The sequence below is a fragment of the Ochotona curzoniae genome, unplaced genomic scaffold (assembly GCF_017591425.1).
Source record: "Ochotona curzoniae isolate NIBS_2020 unplaced genomic scaffold, NIBS_Ocur_1.0 scaffold_3835, whole genome shotgun sequence".
Taxonomy (NCBI): domain Eukaryota; kingdom Metazoa; phylum Chordata; class Mammalia; order Lagomorpha; family Ochotonidae; genus Ochotona; species Ochotona curzoniae.
The window spans coordinates 10,307,309-10,333,575 of NW_024467114.1; the positions used below are offsets into that span (position 1 = coordinate 10,307,309).

Below are 26,267 nucleotides of genomic sequence, written 5' to 3' on the forward strand. Positions count from 1 at the left end.
TCCTGCAATCTGGTGAACCGCAGACTTGCTGGTCAGTTACCTTGGCAACTCCACAGTAAAGCCTGCTTCACTTTAAGTATAGTATGCCACTCACTTTGAGAAAAACATGATACAGATGTATGACACATTCATCGTCTAGAAATGGAAAATGACTAAGCCACTATGCTTTGTTTGCGGAAATAATGCTTCCTTTCTGTACCATCAGTTTAAATTATGGGCACCCACACACCATTTTAGACAAGTACCCTCTCCATTCCCTTATCTATGTGTTACTTGCAAAACAAACAGCTCTTCAACAGGGGCTATCTGGGAAGTATTTACACCTATACTTCCTTTCAAAAAACAGCAAATGACACGGAAAATTTGCAGCCCTAGGCTCTTTTTCTAAACATACACTATATCAGTGATGCTGACAGGGTCCGCACCAGCACCCACAGCTGCTGCTACTAACAGCTAACACATGTTGCACTCACACATGCCTAGCTGGTACTAACAAACCATAAGCAGGGAACATATTGCTTTGCTTAAGAGCAAAGTCTTGAAAATGAAATTAAAACACTCTGAGAATTCACAACAGGAATATCTAATAATCTCTGAAACATACATGTGTACAGCGCCATGCTGATCAAGCTGAGGTCCCAGGGCCTGGCTTCTCTGTGTATCCCTGTTTGTGCAGTCTTCTATGGCTGCAAATCCGTTACCTCTGCAAACACATGCCACTGGATACAAATGAAACTGGAAACCAGCGTGTGACTAACTCCACGCTAATCCATCACCATCAGTGGAAAAAACAACTAAACCAAAAGTTCAGCCCATGGGGAATCAAAAATACCATCTTAAAACAGCAAGGATGGCTAAGTATGCAAGGATTTGTAAAAAATTCTAAACCTGTACCTGAGTGGAGAAGCATCCACGTGGATGTCGGCAAGTAGCTGGGTCATTAGTTACCCTTCTAAATGGAGCTCCACTGTCTCTTATCACCGTTGCCTCCAAAATATTATCCATAAAACGGTTCTCTGGGTGTTTTAGCGATCGGATATGGAAACTACAGGCCATTTCGATCGCTGTGTATTATGTGACAGCACACAGCCAAGAATCAAATAACAGCCTGTGATAGTAGCAACAGCAATAAAGTGGGACCTCATGCCAGCTACATAGTGTCCTGTCTTCCCTTACCAAGAGTCCACTGGAAATTTACTCTTTGCGAGAAAGATACAAGGGTGTGCATGTGTGCTTACCAGCAATTAACTAAAAACAAAAGCAAGTTTGGATATATTCAGTAAACAGAATTTTGAAAGTATCAGGGCAGTCTGTTGCTAATGACTTGGTGGCATCGAATGTCACAGTTGCCACACTGATTATTCTAAATGGCAGATGCACGTGCACCGGGTCCTTTCACGACAAAACAATCTGCAGAACACTTGTCGTGCCACCCCCTCCCGACTCCCCTGCTTTTTTTTTTTTTTTTTTTTGCATCACCAAGAACAATGATGTGGCTATCATGATAAAATAGTCCCTAGATGTGATATCCTGCAGGATGCTGCTCGATTCAAATCTTAAAGCCAACTATCTTTGAAATATTTGAGAATAAATTATTGTCAATACGCATGTCCAGGGGACTTTCACTAGATACCAATTACGTGCCTATCTCCCTTTTGGCTGTAAATAAAAAATCACCTAAATATTATGAATCTTATCATTTTCTAATTTTTGTTTTAGGCTTACAAGGCTACAGTAAACTTTCTGATTTCTAGAACGCCCCCCCCCCCGAATGATTCATTTTAGGGAGCTGATTTCTTGCTGCTGGCCCTTCCTCGTGATGGCATAAGATCATCATTTTCCACATCAATTATTGCGCTCTGCTCTGTTATACAGTGATGCCCTTATGGGCAGTTTGTTTGACTTGTCATTCACTGATCACCCCAGTGGGTCTCACTCTGCTAATGCTTTTAAAGGCTGTGTGTTTTATAGATTTTCTGTTTTCTCCTCTGTAGACAGGCTGTCAGCTGTCATTTCCTGTTGCTTCCTATAGCAGCTTCTCCTTCTCTTCCAATTTACTGTTATTAATCTGATGCAGAAACCAGACTACCAAATGAGGCAGGATTGCACCTCAAAGTCAGACAGATACGTGCTGTTCCCGTGCACAGGAAGATCTGCTACACGTAAAAGCAGGCAACCTATGTTGGCAGCGTCTATTTTGGCTGTCCAAAGCCCTTTTGTGGCAGATTTCCTGTTTCTTCATGGACACGGCACACTTCTTAATTGGGACCAGGCAGTTACTTGGTGAGGCAGCACAACTCTGTGTGTGCAATACATTCTGAAATAAATAAGTGTGCAATTGAAAGTCTTAATTATACCTATATATTACACAAACATGAACTGGCAAATCAAAATGGTTCTAATGTGCTGCTTAAAATAGTTTCTTACATATCTGGTATGTGGGAAAATAAACTGCATAATTTAAACAGAGATCCATGTAGAAAATGTAACACTTAGCAATAGTTAAATCAGACTAAAAATATTATCACACGCTGTAATTCATAAGCAACTTATTAATAAGGAATTAAAGTCTATTTTTGAAAGCTTTTCAATTTTGCCAATTTGCCTCTCATGCTCAGTTTTAAGATCTAAGCTGCGCATTAAGAAACATTACAAAGGGTGTTTAACTGAGTACAAGTTACTGATCTGGGATATCATGTCTTTATCCACTGTTCCACAGTATTACCATCATAGTTAAGTATTAGTGGGAAAAAATTTTGAATAGGAATGATGAAAAAGACTTTGAAATGTGTTTTAGATGCATAGTAATCAATAGCTACCTATGTGGTTAAAACAAAATAAAATTTTGTTGAAACCAATTCAGTTTGATCATCTCTGATAATTAAAAATATTAGAACTGACGAGGAAACTATATAAGCCTGCTTGCCTTCCGTTTTATAGCTTTCACAGCTAAAAAGTCCATTGTGGACTCATCCCTCCATGCACAGCACCACAAGGGGCAGCTCCCAATTCCCTGGAATAGATTTACAAGGGCTGAGTCTTGCTTTATCTGCATTAGGAGGTCTCATCGAAGGGCCTAATATATTTATGGGTTCCTACTTAGTTTATTTTCCAACATGTTATTATTGTAGTCAAATTGGAATTTAACTATTAAATCAATTAATTGCTGCAGAAAAACATCTTATGAGCTGTCGTATCTTAGGCAGGTGTTTTCTTTCTGCACAAGATTTACCTTGTTGCCGTTATCACTCCAACTTTATAAATCTTGGCTTTGAATCAAAAGCTTTTCTCAGCTGACTGCCCTTCACCTTTGGGTTTACTCAACATCAAAGTACTGCAGGCCATTCATTTGGTGGTGGGCAGCTATTGTTTTTGTTTCAGTTACAGATAGCCCATGTCTAGGCAGTGGAATTCATCACAAGGACGACATTACACAGCCTTTGAAAACTTCATTTCTCTAAGAGATATGGCCACATTTCTTTGAGATAGAAGGGAAACCACTACTTGGATCTTTTTCTTAGAAAAAAAAATCAGAAGGGTTTCTTCCTGAGATTCTTTTTTTCCCCAACCAAACCCACTTACTTTAGTTTTTTCCAACCAGAATTAAATGTCTTGATCATTATATGATCACATACATTTTTATTTTTTCCCCTTAAATGTCAATTGGAAAGAGGTTGCAAGCCTGTTAATTGGTGATCAATAAGCCTAGTCTCACAGAACTGAACAGTTGAAAAGGGCTTTAACTGTCATCCTGTCTGGACTTGTCAAATAGCTTTCTCTATTAACAGATAGATCAGAACAGTATATCCTAGCTGGCTCTGGCCCCAAGTGCCTGCCCAACCCAGTTACTACCAGTTAGAACTGGCATACATTCGTTCTCCAGGAGGATTCACATTTTCATTCTGCTGCATAAATGACAAAATTGAATCCATCAGGATGAAATAACTAGTCAAGCCTAGAGGACAAGTAAGAAGAGGAGCCAAGACTTGAACTAGAACACTCACATGTTTTGTTGAAGTGACAACATAGTACATTTCATGGTTGCACACTGCACCGCACCATTGCTTCCCACTAGAGTAACTATTACGCTGCATAACCCCTTACTTTTCTTTAAAGTGGTCTCCTCCTTTTATAAACAGAGACCTGAATTTGATCAGATAATCCAGATTCATTTTGTTATTTCTTAAGGACTTATTAATTACACTGCACAACTGGAAAAAGTTACAATCACAATTTCTAATAACCTTATGTTTAAAGAAACAAAGAAACCAAATATATCTGAAGATCAGCCCTTGTAAGTCAGAGCTTAGAAAGAGCACCTTGCATCTCTTGACCTGGAGACCCTCTCCCTGAGGTGACACCCTTCGCAGGGTTTTCAGCCTTGGGACATCTGCTCCTCTCCAACCACAGGGCAAGCTACTCAGCCAGGCCAGGCCACCCTGAGCTTGTCAGTAGGCCAAGGAGGAGCCTCGTTTAAGGTGGCAGAAGAGAATTTTATCGAGAAATCCAGACTGCTTATTAATCACAGTCATATGGATTAAGTGAAAGTTTTGTGTTTAGCTTGAAAACAACCAGGAAATCAGGACATATGTCTTAACTATTCTCTTAGCTTCTTAGGAAGAACACTATGAAAGCTACCAGTGAACTTAAGGTATTCCAAATTTCATTTTAGCACTCTTGTCTTAAGCAACCAAGGTAAATTTGAAGACATATCTCTAAACAGAAGACAGAAACATGAAGCTTTACTTAAATTATTCCACAGGTAAACTTAAAATGCTTAAATCCTCAACCCCAATCCAAGAAAAACTGGAAAGAATCCATATTTATGGCCCTCTTTCTGACTCTAGCATTCACCCACTATGTGTCAAGGCTGAACAATGTCAAATGTGTTGGTCTGAAGTTTCTTACACTCACACAGAGGCCTCACTGCTTTATCCAAGAACTGGAATATTATTTTAAAATAAAATTACATGGAAATACAACTGGTAAATAACTTGTAATTCGTTATATTCTTTTAATATTGTTAAAAAAAATGACCAGGCTTCATGGCCAAGAATACCTCAAGAACATTTGATATTTGAGATAGTGTATAAAGTGGCCTTGTAAAAAAGCTAATACTATTAGTCACTTTAATTTTAAAAGTAGCAAAATGATTGCTCTCACACATTTGATGAAACCAGTTGTGCCATGTATAAGGCATGATCATAATATAGAACTGTGATGGTGAGATTTAAACAAGATGAGGCCAGAAAGCAAGGTGACTACAAAGGAAGAAAGTGAGGAAATAAGAGAACATCATAACCTGACCTGATTGTGTCAGGAGGTTCTAAATGGACCAACCAGATTTCTATGGCAGTTCTCTTTCATGTCCCCAGGAGAAAAATCAGTTTGAGGTCTAGAGGGAGCATCCAGCTTGGCACAGGAGGACTCTGGAACCTCCTGGGTGTCCCTGTGATGCTCTGAGAACATACTGCACTGAGAACAGCTTCACAAGCAATGACCCAGGTGGACTGCACACCTGGTTAGACAGTACTCTTTAGGCAAATCAAACAGGAAGAGGAAGGACATGCCAAGAGAAGACAGGAATTACAGGATCCAAAATCAAAGAGAAGAAACTGAAGAAGGAAAAGATGTTACGATTGTGATGGCATGAAAGATGCTATCAAGTCCAGAGGGAGAGTTCGTGGGGTCCCCTGTGGGGGAGTGGAAGCCTGGGGAGGCCCCCAGTCCCGTGTATGTGCCAGAGCAGAAAAACAGATGAGCACAGCACGGTGAGCCACACCTGTGTCAAACTAAAGTGAGATAAACAGTGGATGAAAGCCACCAAATAAGGATAATGCGGATAAGGCATCTGCTGGAGATACCTCAAGAATCTTTAGGCCAAAACTATTACAAAACGGTGGGCTTGGATCCTGGCGTAACTGCCTGGAATGTTCTCTAGAACACATTTTTGTGAACTTTCTCAAGGAAGTTACTGTTATAAAATTTTGCTTTCTTCTACATATCAGCAATTATAATTCCTTAGAAATGTGCAGATGCTTGTGGGTTTGTTTCAAAGGCAGTAGAGAAGAGATACTGGTAAGCTTCGTCCCATTGCAACATGGCTCAGGAAGTAAAAAATTCAAACTGAATTATTTGATGTTATCTGTAAAGAAGTTAGGGATTTTTAACTTTACCACTGTATAAAGAACATGAGATAATTCAGCAATTCTGCCTACTATCAAGTATCTGGCAACGAAGGCCATTCTGTCACATAAAATTACTCTCCTTTTAAGACTATCTTAATAATCCTTTTTTTATAGACACTCCAGCTGCCCCAAGGTTATGGAAACCAGGTCACTGATCTGTTAAAGTTCCTGACCAGATACTTTGTGGGTAAAGAAAGAAGACTCAAAAAGCTGAATAAACAAGAAATACCAAGGGAAAATTCTGATGAACACCCTTAGAGATAGGGAAGAATTCTAAAGGATCAGTCCTTGAAGAGGCAAGCCACCTTTCTGCCAAAACAACTGCCGTGAAATTATTTAACAGCAAAACAGGATTTGCTTTTGCAACAAAACTCAATCCAAATGAGCCAGAACTGTTATGAACATTTCTCAAAGATTTGTAAATGCTGTTTGAAAAGACACATTACGAGGCAGACCTTGGGGTACCTATAGTCCACGTAAGAGGGTCTGGGTTCAAATCCTGACTCCACTAGCAAGTCCAGCTTTCTCCTGACACAGACCCCAGGAGTCAGCAGCGGTGCTTCGAGCAGCTGGGCCCCTGCTTCTCTTGCAGGAAACCTGGGTTATGATCCTGTCTCCAGGTCTTGCAGGCCTTTGTGGAGTGAATCAGAGGATGGGAGTTCTTTATGTATGCTTGTCTTTGCCTCTGAAATAAATAAATTAATATGCTTACAAAGTAAAATGATACAGGTTAAATGTACTTCTTGATGTTGTTCAATGTTATCAATAAATTGTTAGAATAATCACACTGGAACGATTTTTTTTATATATATAAGTGGCAAGCTAGTGAGTGGATAAGCAGTAACGATAGGTTAAAAACACAAGAATAATTTGTAGTATAAAAAAAGGACAAAGTTATAAAGGAAAAAACTTAAAAACCAGCCAATTAAATAAAATCAGAAGCTTTAGAAGATTAAAAAAATATTACTTTTTGTAGCTGACTTATCAAAACACACACACACACACGAAGAAGAACTGCACGGCTGAACAAGCAAAAGAAATACCGGATGTAAACATTTAGTTGACTCCCCCAAAGGCATTAATATTTACAGCCTAAACTCACCATCTTTCTTCCCAGTAGCCATTTTTCTGCTGATAATAAAATTGTTGGCCTGTTTGGTCTTCCAGTTAACTGTTCCATTTATGCCATCAGCATAGCTTAATAAAAATGCTTTTCAGAATAAAACAGATACACAAAAATAAATTAACATCAAATTAAAGTCACTATCACAGATCACCTACTATTAAACTGGGATCAGATTCTTCCCGGGCTGCTTAGCTCTTTAATTTCAGGCAGCAAATGCTTGAGGACAGTCAAGACAAGAAATATAGAAGAGTAAAAAGGTAAATAGGGCACAGTTTTTGCTCCACCCAAAGAGATACAATCTGTCATTCATACACAGAAATACATACACGTCTCTATAGTTATGTCTGATGTATATCTCTACACAACAGCAGAATAACTATACACGTAATGTGAAAAATCACAGATGCTACCACATCACTGAGAGGAAAGCAGTTTTCTTGAAGAATGTTGTGCCGGGTTTAAATATCTTTTACACTCACAATGGAGTTGTGGATATGTTAGACTGGCCGTGACGAACAGCCTGGAGCTCAGGGAACATCAACAGCCACCTACTGCAGAGTGCAGGCAGCAGGGAAGCTGGGGCGCCAGCAAAGAGAAGAGGGTGCCCCTCACAGGAATCCACTCTTAAACGGCTGCTGGGGCTACAAGGAGCATCGAATGACGGAGAACAGTGAGACACACAGAGGAAGCCAAGAAAAGAAGGCAGTTTTGGGAGAACAGACAAGTTTCGTTGGGTAAATTCAAGGCCGTAGTTGGACATCCCGGTGAAACCCTCTAGAAGACGGAAACAAAGCCCAGGCTTGTGAGCGGCTGCAACTGCAGATGCAGGCCTGAAGACTTTCTCCAAAGAACTGACTGAGGAAGCCAAAGCCCCCGAACATCTCCTTAAACACTTCATGCCCACAGGTGACACACATTGGATCTCTATATGCAAAGTAATGAGGGGGGCCGCGGGGAGGGACACATCCAGGTTGTCAAACCATTCTTTTGTTGCATTCCTCATCACCCAAACTGCCAATCTTGGGGTTAACTTACAAATTTTTCATCCCTGTCTTCCAGACTTCTAACTGTGACACTGACTTTCCATTCTAGTCTTCCTTCCACTGGCCATCACAGGTAAATCTCCTCTGGGTTCATCTTAACCACAAACCCACCCAGTCCATCTCATACATTTGTCCCAGATTAGATCCTGGATCTAAAAATCTAGTATCCAAAAATGTACAAAAAGTGGAAGGGACAAAAAAACAGGAATATCCCATGAAACACAAAAATGTATCAACAGTAATGAGGCAACAAAGAGCCAACAGAGAGGCTGGAAAACTGACTCCAAAGCGTCCCAGACGCTCACGGGAGAAAGATGTCAGCTAGAGTGACTGTTGCTCACTGTGGAAGGGTCAAAGGGGGTAGCAGCTAGATGGGCAAACTGAGAACTCCTGGACAGTGGAGTTCCCATAAAGTGCTGCGAGCAGAGGCCAAACTGCAAAAGGTCAAGATGTGGATGCAGTAAACACAGTTAATCTTTCAAGAGTGCTGGCCAGAGTAGGGAAGCAAAGGGATCAAGTGATAGAGCGAGGAGCAGCCGCGCCGAGAGCAGGGGTGGGTATTTTAGTATGGGGAAACTGAGCGGGCATGCACAGATTGAGGGGGGAAAAGTGAAGGGAGAAAGAAACAAGAAAGGCAAACAAAAGGAGCATAACTAATGAGACACAAGGCCAGAAACAAGAAGACTAGGTAGGACCATTCTTTACACACAAGGAAAGAAAACACCCCATGAATGAGTAAAGACGAGTGAACACGGACACATTGCAGGGGCGGCAGGGAGGGAGGCTACAGCAAACAATGTGAGAGGCACAGCCCTCCTCCAGAAATCAGAGGTGAACTGCGTATCTTTGTTTTCAAATGGAATCTTCAGTAAAGCAGTGAATTTAGGCTAAATGAGAAATACCAAGCACCACTGTAAAATGAAGAAAAAAAAAAGAAAATTCAAAACTCGGGTTATGAAAGCAAGCAGGACCTCAGCCGACTGCTTCCACCACACCTCACGGTGGCAATCAAAGGCCTGAGCACAAAACAAACAAGCTGTCTAAGCAGTACTCGAGTTTTTAACTATGTAAACCAAGCCCACTAGTTTTGTCTGCCAAATGATCAATCTTATGAATGACTTGCTTAATGGTTGATTCATTTATTAACTATAATTACGTACTTTGAAATCCAGCTAACACGGGATCAGAAACGTTAACTGTCTCTTGTGATAAAATATTCCTTCCCTTGGCATTCTTCTGACGCCTAGGCTTCACATGCAACATGCCAGTTATGTAAGCTTGGCATGGGCAGCTCCCTAAAAAATACATACATTCACACACAACTCAGACATACATAAGCAGAAATGGAAACCCCACCATGCAAAGTGCAGGCAAGTGGCTTCCATAGTTGAATCTCATGTGTAACTGTGAACACAAGAAATTTCAAAGAGGACCTACAGAATGCAAAGGAAGACAGGACATTCAGCTGAGTCTCGTGGTAGGACTAAGGTAGGGCTGACCTTAACACCTGAGAAGCCTACCCATTCCTACCAACAGACACAGCAAATCTGCAAGAACCTGCAAGCCGTTGTTGGAGAGTGGGAAATCCTGACCAAGTCAGACAGGCGACCAAATTCTTCTCTACAACTTTCCAAGAACATGTGGATGTGACAAGCAACATTCCGATTTAGCTGCTTCCAATTGGCAGATGCCAACGAACACGCTTTTACGTGTATTAACTCAGCTCTTACAACCCACAAATCTGTTTGCAGGTTAGCAGACTGCAGAGGTTCAGTCAGGACACAGAATGAGCAAACCCTGCAGACAGGCAAACTCTCTCTAGAAATCTCCACTTCTGCATGGACTGTGTGGCAACCACAGTCCAGGGTCGGGGCAGTGCCCTGACAGCCCTTCTTCCGTTGCTTCCTTTATTTTCACGCAGGGGTCCTCATACTACATCGCACACTAAAAGGAAAAGTTCAGTTCTATACAAAACACTACCCGCATGTGCTTTGATCTAAAGGCTTCACTACAATCACTTCAAGCTTATGAAATTTTTGTCTTGCGTGTGGAAGTTGAGAACCTAACTAATCCAGCATTAGATTAATACTGCTGCCCATCCTTGGTTGATGAATCTATGCATCGCTGTTTTTTCTTCCTAAGTCCCACAGAAGGGTAGTCTGGTTTGGCTTTTACAGGATTCAAAAACAAATTTGACTGGAGGCTCAATTGCTCAAAAAACAATAGAGGGAGGGTAGACAGTTTGTAAAGGTCCCATTGATGACACTGTGTTTTAAGATCAGCTTTGATTTGAGCACATTCATTTTTGAGAAGTTCATACTGATCCACACACAGTCTTCACGGAGGACTGAAGTTCAAGAAAATTCAATGAAAGAACAGCTGTTTAAGTTTGATTCACAGACAGTTTCACTAAATATATGACATGATACCATGGATAATGTTGCTGCTTTTGACCGAAGAATCTCAAGAACATGGAAATAACTACTGGATTTTAATTGTATGTCCAAGATCATGAATCCACCTGATTTCTGCTCTGGAAAATTACTGTGATCTGCACATCGACAAGTGCAAAATATTCACTGCCAAAAGCTGGCATTTTGCATTTGGGTTTTTTTTTTTTTTTCATCAGAAAAAGACCAAGGGCTTTTTATTTTCTGAGAATAAATTTCTCTAGAATGGGAAATTGTGACTTTGTGTTTAAAATCTAGTATTAAAAAGGAAAAAAGAAAGAAAGAAAGAAAGAAAGAAAGACAAAGACAGAAAGAAAGACAAAGACAGAAAGAAAGACAGACAAAGACAGAAAGGAAGTCAGCCTGTTCTTGGAGTTCCTCCCGAAGTCTGGACCATCCTCAGGAGCTCGGAGAGCAAGAGGACCCAGTGCTCACCAGCTTCAGCATCGTCTCTGCTGTGTTTACACTTGACTGTATGTTTTGCCCTAATTTATAAACACAAAAGTAATGGAACACACGCCTCCCGTGTTCACACAGCCCAAACTAAGCGTGCACATAATTAGGCAGGATGCCACTACACTCAGTGCAACCAATTCCTCACCCCGAGGTGGCTAGCATGCCCCGAGATTCCCTAGAAACCATACAACTTCTGCACTTTGTCTTACAGGTTTGTGACTCATTTTGTCTCGTAGCGGCATGACCACATTCATCTGGCGCGGGGGCGGGGGGTATATCCCTTTCGGAGGAGATGTGTTACTCTTTTTCCAGACCTGAATAATTTGCAGAGTGGGGGAGGAGGGTGCTGCTATTTAATAAAAGCAATTGAAGAGCTATGAATAGTGACTGATTGCTAAAGAGCTAATCAGAATGTCAAGGGAGAGAAATAACAAATAACTCAGACATCACTGTCCAAGTAAACAGCAGGATATGCCAAATGAAATTTAATCTGATTAACACACTCACCTTAGACTCGCACTCTGTCTTTTTCTCTCCCCTGCTTTACCTGCCTTCTTCCGTAGCCTCCCTCCAGGCCACTGTGCACTGTGTCCAGAAACCACCTTCACAGCTCACATCTTCCCCAGCTCCTCCTGTCTTGTCGCATTCCAGAGAGTACTACCGTGTAGCTCGACCCTCTACACTTCCCCTCTTCCTTTTCTTCTTCTTTTTTGTAGGCAACTCTCCTTGACATTTTTAAAATTGCTTCCAATCTTTCTCACCAAAATCATCCACCTGACCACTAATTCTCATCATTAGAAGCCATCATTCGAGTGCTGTCAGATACGCTTACAGATTTATACATATAAATTACCTTTATCTTTGTATCAACAGAGTTAACTAGGTAGTTTGAGTTTATAATGACAGTATGAAGTCTTAGCAAACTATGTAACCAGGCCATTTGTCTGTTAATGGGAAAGCAACTTTACAGATTTATTTTCCTTTGTGGACAGAAACAAGCTGCCTCTAACTCCTGGACGAGAAACAGCTAGCAACAAAGCCATGCTACTGTAATGCACTGAAAATCAGTCCCACACACAGCGTGCAACCAAAACCCAAACAAACCGCAGAGTCAGTGTCCACGTGGGAGAAAAACAGGGGGACTTTGCTGAGGAGAGCTGTCCACTCCGACCTGTGCATGCCCTCCCGAACACACATTCCCAAGAGAAGTGCAGCAGCAAGACCTGCAACCAAGAATGCCAGAAGCAGCAGGCTCCCAGCTTGAATGAACCAGAATGCCGGCAAGCTGGACAGAACAGAAGTGATTATCAGACAGGACTTGGATTTTTACAATATTTTAGTACAAGCTAGTTGGAAAGTTAGGTGAGAGGGGACATTCCGGAGGCAATAGAAATTCAAGTTTGGAAAGGTCATGTTTCATGAGACTCTGGGAACTGTGTCTGGGTTCAAATCCCAGTTTCTGTGCACTGGGGCAAGCTATCTGCACGTGCAAGCCTCAGCCCCCTTGTCGCTGGGAACAGAACAGCGCCTACGGCTCGGAGGCCCTGGATGACAAGAGGCAGCACATATGGAGTGTGCGAGGGCAGCACAGCATGCAGTGAGGCTCCAAAGCCTTGGCACAAGCGCGACATTTCATCTGCAACTTGTTTGAAGGAAACTTTGAATGTGTTTAAATATGCTTTAAAAAATGAATGAACTTTCTAATGAAAAAGAAGGAAAGGTTGTCCCTACAGCTGACACTAGGTTGCCTAACTAACACATGGGAAAAACATTGCTTCTATGGCAGAACATATCAAACGACGGCAGGGGTTGCCTAGGGGCAGGAGGCTGCAGTCCAGGGCTCTGATCAAACCCCACTCTGGGGTCCTCCTCGGCTGTGAAGGTGACATCTCACCAGGTCCTCATTTCCATGCAGTCCAAGTTTTCCAAAGGGAGTAGGAATGAGAAATGAATTCTATGTATATTATTCTCTGACAGTCCTAAACTCTTGGGTATTTATTCAGGGGAAATAATTTATAACATAGGCAAAAAAAAAAAAAAAACCAACAAAAACCAGGTGCACAAGATGCAACTTTGCAGTAAACATGGTATCAGAATCAGATGGACAACAACAGGCCCAATACTGGACATGCTGGCTGTGACTTTGCTCTGCAGCCTTTGCCGCTTGGCTAAGACAGCTTGGAAAGTAAGTGTGCCTTTCCATGCCCGGATTCAGTGCTATCTATCTCAGAAAACAGAGTCCCCGTGAGATCTTTAACAAAAGGGATGTATCGTATATTCAGTAAAGATGTGCGTCATTACAACCAAATATCCTCTGCAAAAGTTGACAGTTTTGAAATTAATAAAATTAGTGACAAGCACAAAACCAATCAGCATGCAGGCTATCCAAAATCTAGTGTTACAGTGCAATCTAGTGGAAAGGGATTAAAAGGCAGGGTGCATGGATAAGCTATGGGGTCAGGGAGCGAAAGCCGCAGGAGAAATTTCTAGAATAAATACAATACATAAGAATGTTGATTTTTTCCACCAAAGAAAACCTTGAAGAAGAAATTCTCAAATTCAGTGGTTGCTTTCCACTGTCATTGCTCTCCCTTGTAACTAGTGCACATTTACATTCTAACGCACTATGAGAGCAGAACCCGGAAGCTACAGAATACACAGGCCCCTCTCCTTGTCCCTATTGTCGTCATGTTATCACAGCTGTATGTATGCATTCTTGGTCATCTTTGCACATCCCCACGTCCTAAGTGAATGCAAGCACTTGTCCACACATACGTGTCAGTGTACCTTCACCACGCTCTCTCCTAACACAATGTGATCCTACCTTCTGGACTTTGCGCAGTGTCCCTTGGACCTGTCGACACAATTCCACATTTTAATGTGGCAAAGCTTTCTAGTGTGTCTCAGTCACTGCTGGTTTATTATCGCCTCAAACTCAGCCTTCCCAATCCAGGACACAAGACCTCTCCCCTGAACCCTGACCTCTTCCAGGACTCTGCATCCTGAGATCGGCTGCCCCCGCCACACACCCTCACGCACCTGTCAGAAAACTATAGATCAGCCTTCACATCCCAAAGGCAGTCCAAACACAGCCCTGCTGCTTTTCACTTTCTACCCTTGGGCCCCTCCCCAGCCCTCCATCTTGCTATCCTCACCCTAGCCTAGGAGGTCTGGCTCTCAGATGACTAATGCAGTCTCCCTCCAGGTCAGCCCTGTCCAGTTCGGCTCCTGGGAGGCTTTCTTCACAAAGCCACTAAAGAGCTCTTTTTGAAATGCAAATCTGATCTTGTCCTGCTTAAACCCCTGCACACACTTCCCCTTAAAGAATAAACTGCTTAAGGTGGTCTACCAGGTCCTGCAAAATCTGCCCAGACCTCCTCTGCAGCCCAGTGCACAGGGTTCCAGCCTTCATCTGGCAGCTGACAGTGCTTTTCCCTTTGCCATTCTCCACTCCAGGTTTCCACAAAGCCCTCTCACCCCAAATACATCTGTCCTACCAACCTCACTGCCATTTACTCTTTCTCAGAAAAGTCTTTCTTCATCGTCTCCACAACCCCCTTACCGCATTCCACTCCTCTTCCTGCACCACCATGGCTGCCTCTGGCCAAATTCCTACTCAGAACTTCTAGTAGTGTCTGCAGTACTTTGCAAAATATGAAGGGCACATTTGTGTATATGTATTCATTCATCTTTACAAAGATTAATCTTCCAAAAAAAGATGATTTGTATTATCTTTATCAGCCCCACTAGCGTAAAATACTTACGCTGCCTGAGACCACGTACTCTCTAGTCTCGGACACAGGGTCTCAAAAAAAAGTCAGTAGTGCCCCCCCAAATATGATAAATAAAGGAATGATTACTTCATCAAGATGCCCAAGAATTCCCTCAGTTTCTCATGATGACTATCACTACCACCGCCAACGGCCCCATCGCGGGACACTTTCATCAACAAAGCATGTGTGAGATAAACCTGTCTAAGGGAACGGCCGGCGAGCGCGCAGCCATCGGCATTCCAGGGTCGCAGAGCACAGGCAGGGACCTGCTCTCCCCCTCCTGCAGTATCGGTCTTTGATTAGAATCAACTCTGCAACCACGGAAAATGAAGGACCTTAAAGCTGTGCATTGATGGACGGTTTCCTAGGAGAGAAAAGCCACGTTCTACAGCAAGAAAGACTAACCTGCTCAAGGGGAAAACTTAAGCAAAAACATCAGAGCTCAGAGTTTTATTTTCAACTGCGCTCCAAGGTAGAAATGCAACTGTACTTCTAAACTACAGAAGTAAAAAACTGTGCACTTTAATTGCTATACGGAAAATTAACTGTGGTCTCCTCTTTCAAATTCACAGTAAACCCCAAATCTCCATGATAAAGTGGTGACCAGATGAATGAAGGGAACACTGAAGAATGGGGAACAATTTACACTGAAGCTGCCTAATTTCCAAATATTTTTAAAATGAGTGGCTTCCATTTATCAGAAAAGTCTGCCTTCTATGCCACAGCAGATGCCGTGGCGATTCCCATGGCATATGATGCCAAAGATCTATTATAAAAATCTGATTAGTCAAAGGCAATTAGACAGAAAGGGACATGTGCTAAAGATGAGTGATTTTTAAACAATAAAATGCAATTAAACTGTTACTAAGTAAAGACGGCATAAACATCCTCAGAGGAAGAAACAGAAAACATTCTACTAAAGTAACTTACGAAGAGTACTCAGCTTTCACTAACACACCAGCGTTTCTCCCAATGTAATGCCTACCACTCCAGCAACTAACACTGATGCTATTTCATTTAAAGTTTTGAAATGTAAGCCCAGCGGAGTATTCCTACCCAAACACCTCAAGCACAGTGAGCATGGTCTTCAAGGAACCGCAAGCAGCTGTCTGCACTGTAGGTGCGTATAGGCAAGCCCAGCCATCACCTTTAAACATCTCTGCCTTGGAAACAGGAGCTGGGGTTCAGGTTGGCCTGAGGCATCTGCAGCAATACAACTCGGGGTGGCCATCTCAAGTAGCCTAAAGCACTTTCACCCCCTTGCAGAAATACATGGCACTTTCACAACATATACAGAGAATCAGAAAAAAAAAAAAAGAAAACTTGTTTCAACATTAAAATAAAGACATGATGAGGAGTGACAGTGACCGTAGGTGATCCAACAAACAGGGTGTAGGGTAAAGTTCTGGGTGCGAGGCAGGAGAGAACAGCTGGTCAGAAAGGTCTCCCCTTTGCCCCACCTCTCATCCCGGGAGTCGTATAATTTGCAAGGCTCCAGGGTGGGGTGGGAAGTGGGGTTGGAAGTGGGGTCCCTGAGTCCTCCACCCACTCCTTCTGAACAACCACATTGTCAAAGTTAAGATACGGTAGTAAAAAAAAAAAATCAGCAGCCAAATGGACAAACAGAAAAGAAAATCTGCCCCAAGGCATGCTTGAGACACTGAAGCGTGCTCTCCAGGCAGTGGCAGGCTCGGCTAACCAGAAACGCAGTGAGGTTAAAAGAGCAAAGGGGAAGCAGCGCCTCCACTGGGCCAGCCTTCCTGTTGCTCTTGAAAAGCTAAAACGTCTGACTCCGAAGTACTGGAAGAAGTGGGACCACAGAAGGCAGACCACATTGCTCCCCTGGGAAGGAAGGGGCAGTCCAGGCCTGTGCTGCCCCAGGCCAGCAGCCCCTGCAGCCCTCAGCCCACCTGCTGCTCTGGGCACCCCCAGCAGCCCACCTGCCTTCCTGTTGCTCCTGCTCTGGGCACCCCCAGCTCACAGCCACTCTGCTGGAGGCAGCTGTGGGAGAAAGCAGGAAACTTCAGGAATCACAAGGAGAGTAGCATGCTGAGGTCAAGACACTGGGCAGGAAAGAGGGGGAGGAAAAAAAAAACCAGCATTTTGTTTTTCAAAAATTTCACATTTGAAATGAAACAGGACTAAGAGAGGGAGCAGTGAGAGTGTGAAATTGCCCCATTGCAGGCTGTTTGCAAGCGGTAAGGGATGAACTTGCAGCACAATAGGGCTATTCTTCCCAGACAGTTTTTATCAGAAATAATAAAATGTTTCCATCAGAAATATCTGTGCCTATCACGGCCTTCAAAGGAAGGATTCCTTGCAAGAAATGTGACTATTTCTGATCATGTCTAAAAAGTTGGCTTACTGGGGCACTGTGCTAGCTGTTGCAACGTTCCCCAGCTGAGATGAGTACCTCTCACACACTGCCGCTGCTGGGCTGCTCTGTCGGGCAGACAGGAGGGCCAGGGACTCCCGCTCCGCTAAATACTTCCAGATCCTTGGCAGACCCTATTCCATCCCCACGGACTGCTCTGGAAGTTGTCTAATTTGTCAATGTCTCTCTTTAAATGTGACAGCCAGAAATGGACACAGGATCACAGACGTGGCTGATGAGAGCAGAGTACTATTAATTTCTGTGACAAATGGACACTCTACTTTTACCAGCTTGGAATTTATTTTTTGCAGCTCTATCATGCCACTGGTACACACGAGCCTCCCAACACAGTCACGTCCTTCCTTCCACGCCAATGAACTAGGATGCATTTGCCGCTCTAAGGTCTCACACTCGGCACAGAATCGCAGCCTATGTGAATTGTATTAACTCTAAATTCTGTTATCTGTAACAGTTGGGTCTTTCCAAGTCATCCATGCATTTTAACAGCGGGCTCCCAGATCATCATCTAAGTCATTAGTATGACTGCTGAGGAAAGGGAGAGCCAGGGCAGAGGTGTGTGACCCGACCAGGGAGCTCTCCTTGACCCAAGGCCAGGCAAACCCTACACCTGGCCAGGGCTTATTCAGCCTGCCTCTGGCTCACGTAGCACTTCTGCGGAGCTCCACACACACACCCAGGAGCACCCTGCAGCCTTGACAAACGCTTCGCTCAAAGTCGGACTGGCTCCTCTTTCCAAACAGCAAAACAAAGTGGGAAAAAAATTGACATATACATAAAAATTATAGTGATATCAAAATATGCATGCATGCCGAACAGTGTGCAGCAGAAAGAGCATCTGTGAAAGCGTTTACTCCAGAGCCCGGCGGCGGAGCTGCGTCCGGGGGCTTTCCTATTTTTTTTTTTTTTCTATTCAACACTGCCTTTAATATAAAACTGCATTGTTTAAAAAAAAAAAAATCAAAGCCCTGGGAATTATGAGGAGAATCTGATCTGGAAGCCATTCGGGAGAAACGGCCTGAAGAGCAGTCAGATTCTCTCATCCCACCTATCCACAACAACACAGAAAAACGGTGGATGGAACAGACTTGTTGAGTCTCAGAAATGCTGGCTTCTCTTTTTGAATTTTGCATTGTTGCTTTAGGCCCAACATTTCTGGAGGTGGGGTGTGTGCGGGGAGGATATGGGAGATTCAGAACTGGATCCTGACTCGCTTTAGAAGAGCCCTGGGCTGCGTGCACGCGCGTGTGCACCCTGGTCCGTCTGTCTGTCCGAGACAACTGGGGAGGTGGCGGGGGAGAAAAGCCGCCTGGTCCACGCTGCCGTGCAGCTCTGGACGAACACAGGGCAAAGTGTAAAGGGGGCTTCTAGCTCCAGCCCGAGAACCCGGGGCAGACCTCTGACCCCCTGGATCACCTACTGACGCAGGCTGGCTGTTGACACTCCGAGGAGCAAACAAGTGAGAGGCCGCTCCCAGAGATATGTGCATTGAGTATGTGCAAGGATTACAGTTAGAAAAAAAAAAGAAAAAGAAAAAAGGAAAAGAAGTTGTTTGTGAGAAAATGTGACCCGTACATACTGTACTGAGGATTTAAAACAATCTCCAGGATGGGCTGGAGAATTCTTTACAGGCTTGGATTGCTCCATCACCCTGAGACCCACATCAGCGCATGGCTTGCATCACTGGAAAACCGAGATTAGAAACTAGATGTACGGCATCTTCAGCTCTTTGAAGTTGTTTTTAATGATTTTTTTTTTTCCTGGTGCTGTTTTCAATGCCTGTGAAACAAATGAAAACTCCACTTTGCTTAAAAATATGATCTGTTCATTGTGTTAAAAATTATGGCAAATGCATGAGGTAAATCAGTAACTCTCAGAGTCATGGCAAACTGTTAAAAATTGATTAAAGTGATCAATCCCAACTCAGTTATCACATGACACGTAAGAATCCTGCTTTGCTTAGGAAGAAATTTTACCTTCCATCCTGGAAATTAATTGAAATGTACACGAGTCATTAGCAGGTTCATAAGTCCCTGGCCAATGGTCATTAAACACGGATAAAATGTCCAAATAGGCTAATGATTTGATGTGTGAAAATTCCAGTTTGGTTTTGCAATACAATGTTCCTGCCATTCTAGAACTTCTTCTAAATGCACTAGGGGAATCAGCAGCTTCGCAGAAAAATAGAAAACTAACATAAAACAGATAAAAACACAAATGTAAAGACTAGTTGTCGGACAAATGAAAATTCTACTTTGTTCTGAAACACCATTTTCACATCACACTGGGGAAGCCACACGTGGGTGACGAATCAACAGTTCCGCATCTTGACAGCAAAGTCTTACAAAAACGGATAAAATGTTAACATGCAAAGCCTGGTTATTATTTGATCAAATAAATAATTCATATTAACCTCTTCTTTGCATTGCATGCACAAAATGGATAAGAAATAGTGAATGCCAGAGATTAGAATCTGAAAAAATACAGAAAGTCACCCATACATTAAAAGTTTAAAAAGTATTTAAAGTTCTTGCCTATTAATTTTTTCCTTCATTTTTAGAATTGCTGTTTTTGTCTGACACAACACAAACATATTGTCTGGCATACGTGCCTACTAAGGTTGTCTGGTTTTGTTTTTAATATTGTTTTGTTCATTTAGAAAACAAAGACGTCCTGTCTAAATTATTTGCCTGTAGATGCTATTTATTCCCTTCAAAAATAATAATTCTAAGCAAAGTGAAAATGTTTTCCTGTGTACTAGCATTGAATAAGAAAACACACCAAAATGCTGTCTGTTAGAATAGTGGGATCAGAAGAAATTCTGCTGTTTTGTGGTTTTAAATAATTATGCACTAAGCTTGTTTATCTAAGTTTCCATTGCAAAGGTTCACGGACACTATTTCTTTTGAAGAAATCTGGATTTAGTGCTATCTCAGGCTGAAAGGCATTTGGAAAGCGCAAGTTCAAGGAGATCTCAGTTTTAATTTCTGGGAAGTATACACACACACCCCAAACTCTATGAAAATACATATTGTTGTAGGTGTCTGTGCAGAGACAAAGTCTGAAAGACTAATATTTACTGACGTTATCGCAGGCTGAAGCCGTTATACGTATCTGGATTTTCTTTCTTATTGTTCTCTAGATTTTTCCCCGTGGAATTTAACATCATGGATAGGGATTACTATCATTGTAAATAAAATACTAATTAGACTACGTTGTTGTTTAACAACAACAACAACAAAAAACTCTTAAGGCAATTTGGTTTAAACTTTGAAAGTCTTGGGATCGATTCTTAAACCTGATTTCCCCGTTTCTATCTGTTCTGGTTTTTAATCTCACTTATTAGAGGACAAAAAAGTAACAGCTAGGTGAAGTAACTTCGGATTAACAAGAGCAAGGACAACAACAAAAAGCCGGCAAAGGATTTTTCTGTACGGCGACCACCAGAGCCGTGGGCTCATCAAACCGAAGGAATTCTGGAGTCGCTCCATCTCATAAAACAAGCTAAACATCCTGAAATGTGAACTGAGAAGACAGTTCAGAGGAGTATGTTTCAGCTAACTTTCTAGAAAAACGCCTCCCGTGGTTGCAAATCTGCAACCCATTCATTGCTTCTCCTGGTGGCCAACATTTTATGTCCTAACAAAAAGGAGCAAAACCTCAATAAAGGGGTTGACATTTTTTGAGGACCAGAAAGGCTCCCCGTTTCAAAGGCGCTCCTCCCGCCGCCTGGTCGCGGACAGCGGGGGCAGACTTCGGGTCAACGTTCCGCGAACACTCCCGGGGCTATGTTGCTTAAAACCTGCTCAGCCTCGGGTTTCGCGTGCGCCTCTCAAATCTAGCTCAGTTGTGGCTCATTCGCGCTTCCCCTTCGCCCTCAGCTCCTTCTCCTGCAGGGGTTATCCACAGATGGAAGGCTTTTGGCTGCGCCCCGCACGCGGAGGTGCAGGCGCGGGGCTTGGCTCGTTCTCCCTCGCCAGCAGCTCGGGGTCTCGCCAGCCATCGCCACCTGGCCTCGCGTCCAACACGCACATCGCTGCGTGGAAGGGCGCAGACGCTTGGGGCCGAAGCCCCGCTAGCCGCTGCGACGCGGCCGGCCGTGCGGGTCGGGGCGCCGAGCTGCAGGCCCACGCGCCTTCACGGGGCTCGCGTGGAAAAGGCCGGCTCCCCGCCGCAGCTTGGCCGCTGCCTGCAGGCGCTCGCAGCTGCTCTCAATGCTCGCGCTCGTTCCTGCATCCCTGGCCCCCAGCCCGGGCCAGCCCTGACCTCGCCGCCCTTCCTGGCTGCCAAGCGGTTCAGGATCCGCTTTCCCCGCTCCGTGAAAACCTGAGACACGCGGGGCTTCGGCCCTCCAGCCCACCCCAAGAACCGAGCGTTGGAACGAGGGGTGAATTCGGGAGGTTTCAAGTCCCGTTTTAGTAGTAGTGCTCGCTCTCGGTCAGATGGAGGGAAGGGGAAAAAAAAAAAAAAAAAGCCCGAGAAAGATGTGTTTGTGCCAGGCAGGGCGCAGCTCCACACCCATCTCCCCAGGCCCGCGCGCGGCCCACCCGCCGCCCCGTCCCCCGGGGTGGGGGCGCGGCGGGGCCCCCCGGCTCTGGGCGGGCTGGGGGCCTCGCGGAGGCCCAGGCCGGGCGGGGGAGGGGCGCGGGGCTGGAATGTGGCGCCCGGCGGCCTGGGCAGGGCCCGCGGGGCGGGAGCGCGCGCGTGGGGGGGTGTGGGGGTGCAGCCAAGGCCGAGGGTCAGGCCTGGCGGGGCCGGGGGCCCCGGGGGGTTGGGGGGTGCTTCCTCAGGGGCGGGCGGCGCAGGCAGGGCGCGCCCGGAGCCCGAGCCTGGAGCGCGAGCGACGGGCGGGCCTGCTGGCCTCGTCGGGACCTCCCTACCGCGCGCAGGCCACTAACCTGTCAGCAAGAATGTGCCAGCGGTCGCGGGGCTCATCCTGCGTGTCCCCCGACCCTGGCCCGTCCAAGCACGGGGGTCTCCCAGCTCCCACCACCGGGGCAATGGCACTCCTGGCCTGCCTAGGCCGGCTGTCCTCGATTCTCCCTGCCCTGCCTTTCTTCTTCTTCTTCTTCTTTTTTTTTTTTTCCTCCCAGCTTGGCCAGTGGAGCATCAGCATCCCGCAAACCACCGCCCCCCCCACCACACGCCTCCTCCCCGCGCGCGGGCGCCCCCTGGCGGCGGGCCCTGGAAGCGGGCCGGCGCCCGCCCCTCCCCCCGCCGCCCACGCGCCCGCCGCCCCCCTCCCCGCCCGCGGAGCACGCCGGGATTGGGCGCCCCCTCCTCGCTTCAGCCAATATAAGGCGCGCGGTCGGCGCTCCGGGTACACGCGCCTCAACTTCGGTTGGTGTGTGTCGAAGAAACCCTCCGGAGAGCCTCGAGACCCTCACGGACGCAGCCCGCCGACCCCCGAGAGCCTCGCGCCTCACGCCTGCCCCGCGGAGCGGAGCGCTCGCGGCCGGAGCCCCCCTCCGGCTGCGGAGCCCCCCGCGCCGGGCCGGCCCCGCGGAGGAGTCCTCGCGTGGTGAGTATGCGGTGAGGATGGCTCTCTTGTCTACACGCTCCGTACCCCGCTCTCGTCTCCGAGGCAGCTGCGGGAGAGGCCAGACCCCCGTGTCCCCCCCGTCCGGCAGCCTTCACGGCTCTGCCGGACCCCCGAGTCCCACGACGGACATGAGCTGCGGACGGTCATGAGCTGCAGACGGCCCCGCGTGTCGTGGAAAGCACGCACGCTGCAAACTCTGGGCGCTTCACGCGCCTCGGACCCACGGGCGCTTCACGCGCCTTGGACCCTCGGAAAAACGGGCGCTTCATGCGCTTTGGACTCTCGAAAAAACGGGCGCTTCACGTGCCTTGGACCCTCGGAAAGACGGGCGCTTCACGCGCCTTGGACCCTCGGACCCACGGGAGCTTCACGTGCCTTGGACCCATGGGCGCTTCACGCGCCTTGGATAATCGGACTAACGGGTGCTTCATGCGCCTCAAACCCACGAGCGCTTCACGCTCCTTGAATACTGGGACCCACGGGCGCTTCACGCGCTTCGGACCCACGGGTGCTTCACGCGCCTTGGACCCTCGGACCCATGGGCGCTTCACGCGCCTCGGACCCATGGGCGCTTCACGCGCCGGGATCCCCGCACTGACGGGCAGCTTGGCGCCTTAGACGGCGCTGCCGGTGCACCGGCCGTCCACCCCACGCGGGTTTTTGCCGCGGACCCAGAGGTACACGGGCCGCGGCACGATTCGCCCGGCTCGCGGCCGCCCTGCGGCCAGGTACACGAGGTGCGGACTCGGGGTGCCCGGGGACTCTCGGGGCACGGTGCCCGCCCTCGGCTGCCTCTCGGAGCTCCGTGCACGTCTCGGGCACGGTCCGCGCTGTGTCTTTCTGCGGCACGGCTGGCTGGCCGCTGGATCTCGGTCTTGCAGACAAAATGGAGCCCCCGGGCGAGCGGTGAGGAGCCCTGCTCCGAGATCGCCCCCTGCTCCCGCAGGAGACGAGGGGCGGAGCGGCTGCAGGCGCTCGGGGCAGGGTTGCGGGCAGTGGCGCGACTTGGCGTGCGGCAACAGTTTGTGCATGCTGGCGGCTTGCAGGGGCGGGGGGCGGGGGTGGGTCTGGGGGCGCTTGCTCTGGCTGCGTGGAAGGAATCTGGCTGGCGGGGGCTGGCGGGAGGGTCGGGCTGGGGGGTCCCGGGGAGGCGTGCGGCTCTTCTGCAGCCACGCAGCACTCTCGGGCATGCCCCCCCCATCCGAGCGCGCCTTGGACGCGGCAGCTGCTTCTCCGCGCGCACCCCTCCTCCCCGCGCCCCCTCCGAGTGCACCCCCCCTCTCCCCTGCACCCCCTTCGAGCGCGCCTCACCTCCACCCGTGACTCCTCAGCGCGGGCTGCCTGAGCCCCGCCCCCGGGCCCCGCCTCCTGAGGCCCCGCCCCTCCCCGAGGAGGCTGGCTCTGGCTCCTCCCCCCAGCCCCTCCCCTGAGGAGGCAGGCTCTGGTCCCTACCCCCAGCCCCTCCCCTGAGGAGGCAGGCTCTGGCCCCGCCCCCAGCCCCTCCCCTGAGGAGGCAGGCTCTGGCCCAGCCCCTCCCCTGAGGAGGCAGGCTCTGGCCCCGCCCCCAGCCCCTCCCCTGAGGCAGCTGCCAGCCTCCCCTGAGGAGGCAGGCTCTGGCCCAGCCCCTCCCCTGAGGAGGCAGGCTCTGGCCTCGCCCCCCAGCCCCTCCCCTGAGGAGGCAGGCTCTGGTCCCTCCTCCCAGCCCCTCCCCCGAGGAGGCAGGCCCAGGCCCCGCCTTCCTGGCCCCGCCTCTCCGAATGGTTCCTACTTGGACCTGCCTCTGCTGAGGTGGCCCAAGGCCCCGCCCTTCCAGATCTTACTTGCGCCTGCGCAGTGAGAGTCACGAGCCCCCCCCACTACTTGGCGCCTGCGCGCCTTCATTGCCCAAGCCTAGGTGCACAGCCCCGCCCCTCTGCGGTTTCTCTGTGGTTTTGTTGCTTGTCCACTAGTGTCTAATAAATGGAATAATAATAAGTGAGAATAATTAACCAACAGTAGCAATGGTACTTGGCATTTATGAACACTTTTATTAAGTACCTTGCATATGTGAAAAATTTTCTGGGTGTGGAAAACGTCTTGACTGACATGGCTGCTGCCTGCATTAAAGGCAATTTAGCCGAGTATTTTTCACTGCAATTAAAGATGGAATTTTAAAGCCAGGTACACATTTAAGACCCTAGTGGACCCATCTGGATTGGGGGTGTCGGTTGGCTCGCGGTGGCCCGCCTGTGAGGGCTCTGAGACGGGTTGATGTTGTTGGTCCTGGAGTAACCAGGCGCCGCCCTGGCCAGTCTGCCTGCCTCCTGTAAACTGTGCCTGGCACGTGGGAGGCATTCAATCAGTGTATGTAAATGACTGGAGTCTATTTATTTAGTGGTACCTGCTTTGACTTTTGTTCCTCAGGTGTTTGACTCGCTCTTTTTTAAAGTATGTGTTTTGAATTGTAATAATATGTCAATTATAAAATAGCTTCCAAATAATTAGCTTTTTTCATAAAAAGCTAGTTATTTATCCAGATAATTAGCTTTTTTCATAAAAAGCTAATTATTTAAGTATTCCAAATATTTAAATATCAAATAATTAGCTTTTTTCATAAAAAGCTAATTAAGTTGTCCCACATGATTAGCTTTTTTCATAAAAAGCTAATTTAAATTTGGGCAACAGTATCATTTATGATGCATACTGGCATTATTTTACATTGATGTGATGTAACAAAGTGGTTACATTATGAAAAGAGGATTATTTCAGCTGGCATAAGTAAACATTGTATAAATCAAATTTCCTGCCAGTCAGATGTACCATGTGAAGATTCGGTTTGCACCAGTGACATGTAAAGTCCTGGTTCTGTGTGTCACAGCATTGGAGCCCAGACTGGGCTGAGGGGGGATGGTGCTCGCTCAACAGGAGCTTTGGAGTGCCTCCTCTTCACAAATTCACTTCTGCATATTAAAGAGGTTCAAAACAATGGAAAAAACATGCATATTAGTAGAATTTGCATGGCACAAATAATGTCACATGGTACTCAAAAATTTCAGACATTTGGATATGTAGAATAACTAATAATTGGTTAATGAAATGTCATTTCCTAAAGTATTGTTTATGAATGCTGCTTCTGGGCTCCTATTGTTCCTTAGTGTGTTTGGAAAACAGACATTTTAAAACTTGTGGGGCGTCCATCACTAATGAGATGTATGTCATTCCTAAGTGAATAGGTAACTGTCCTCTGTGAAGATGGTACTGCTGCAGGCCACGTGTCACGGCTGCATGGAGTCCCTTCTCCAGTCAGCCTTGGGCTCT

At 46.5% G+C, this 26,267-nt stretch overlaps 1 protein-coding gene across 6 annotated transcripts in view; it reads right to left on the reverse strand.

Annotated features, from left to right (window-relative positions):
• Positions 1–22,539, reverse strand: part of SGCE (sarcoglycan epsilon) — a 63,516-nt gene extending 40,977 nt beyond the window's left edge. For 2 of the 6 annotated variants that reach the window (XM_040964561.1, XM_040964559.1), the window contains exon 1: positions 22,327–22,485. In XM_040964561.1, coding sequence (XP_040820495.1) covers positions 22,327–22,363 — 37 coding nt within the window. In that variant the 5' untranslated portion in view covers positions 22,364–22,485. Of the gene's footprint in view, positions 1–7,290; positions 7,399–22,326 lie in introns of all 6 variants that reach the window. The other 4 variants (XM_040964556.1, XM_040964560.1, XM_040964562.1 and 1 more) reach the window with 4 other exon arrangements.
• Positions 22,540–26,267: the final 3,728 nt, after the last annotated feature.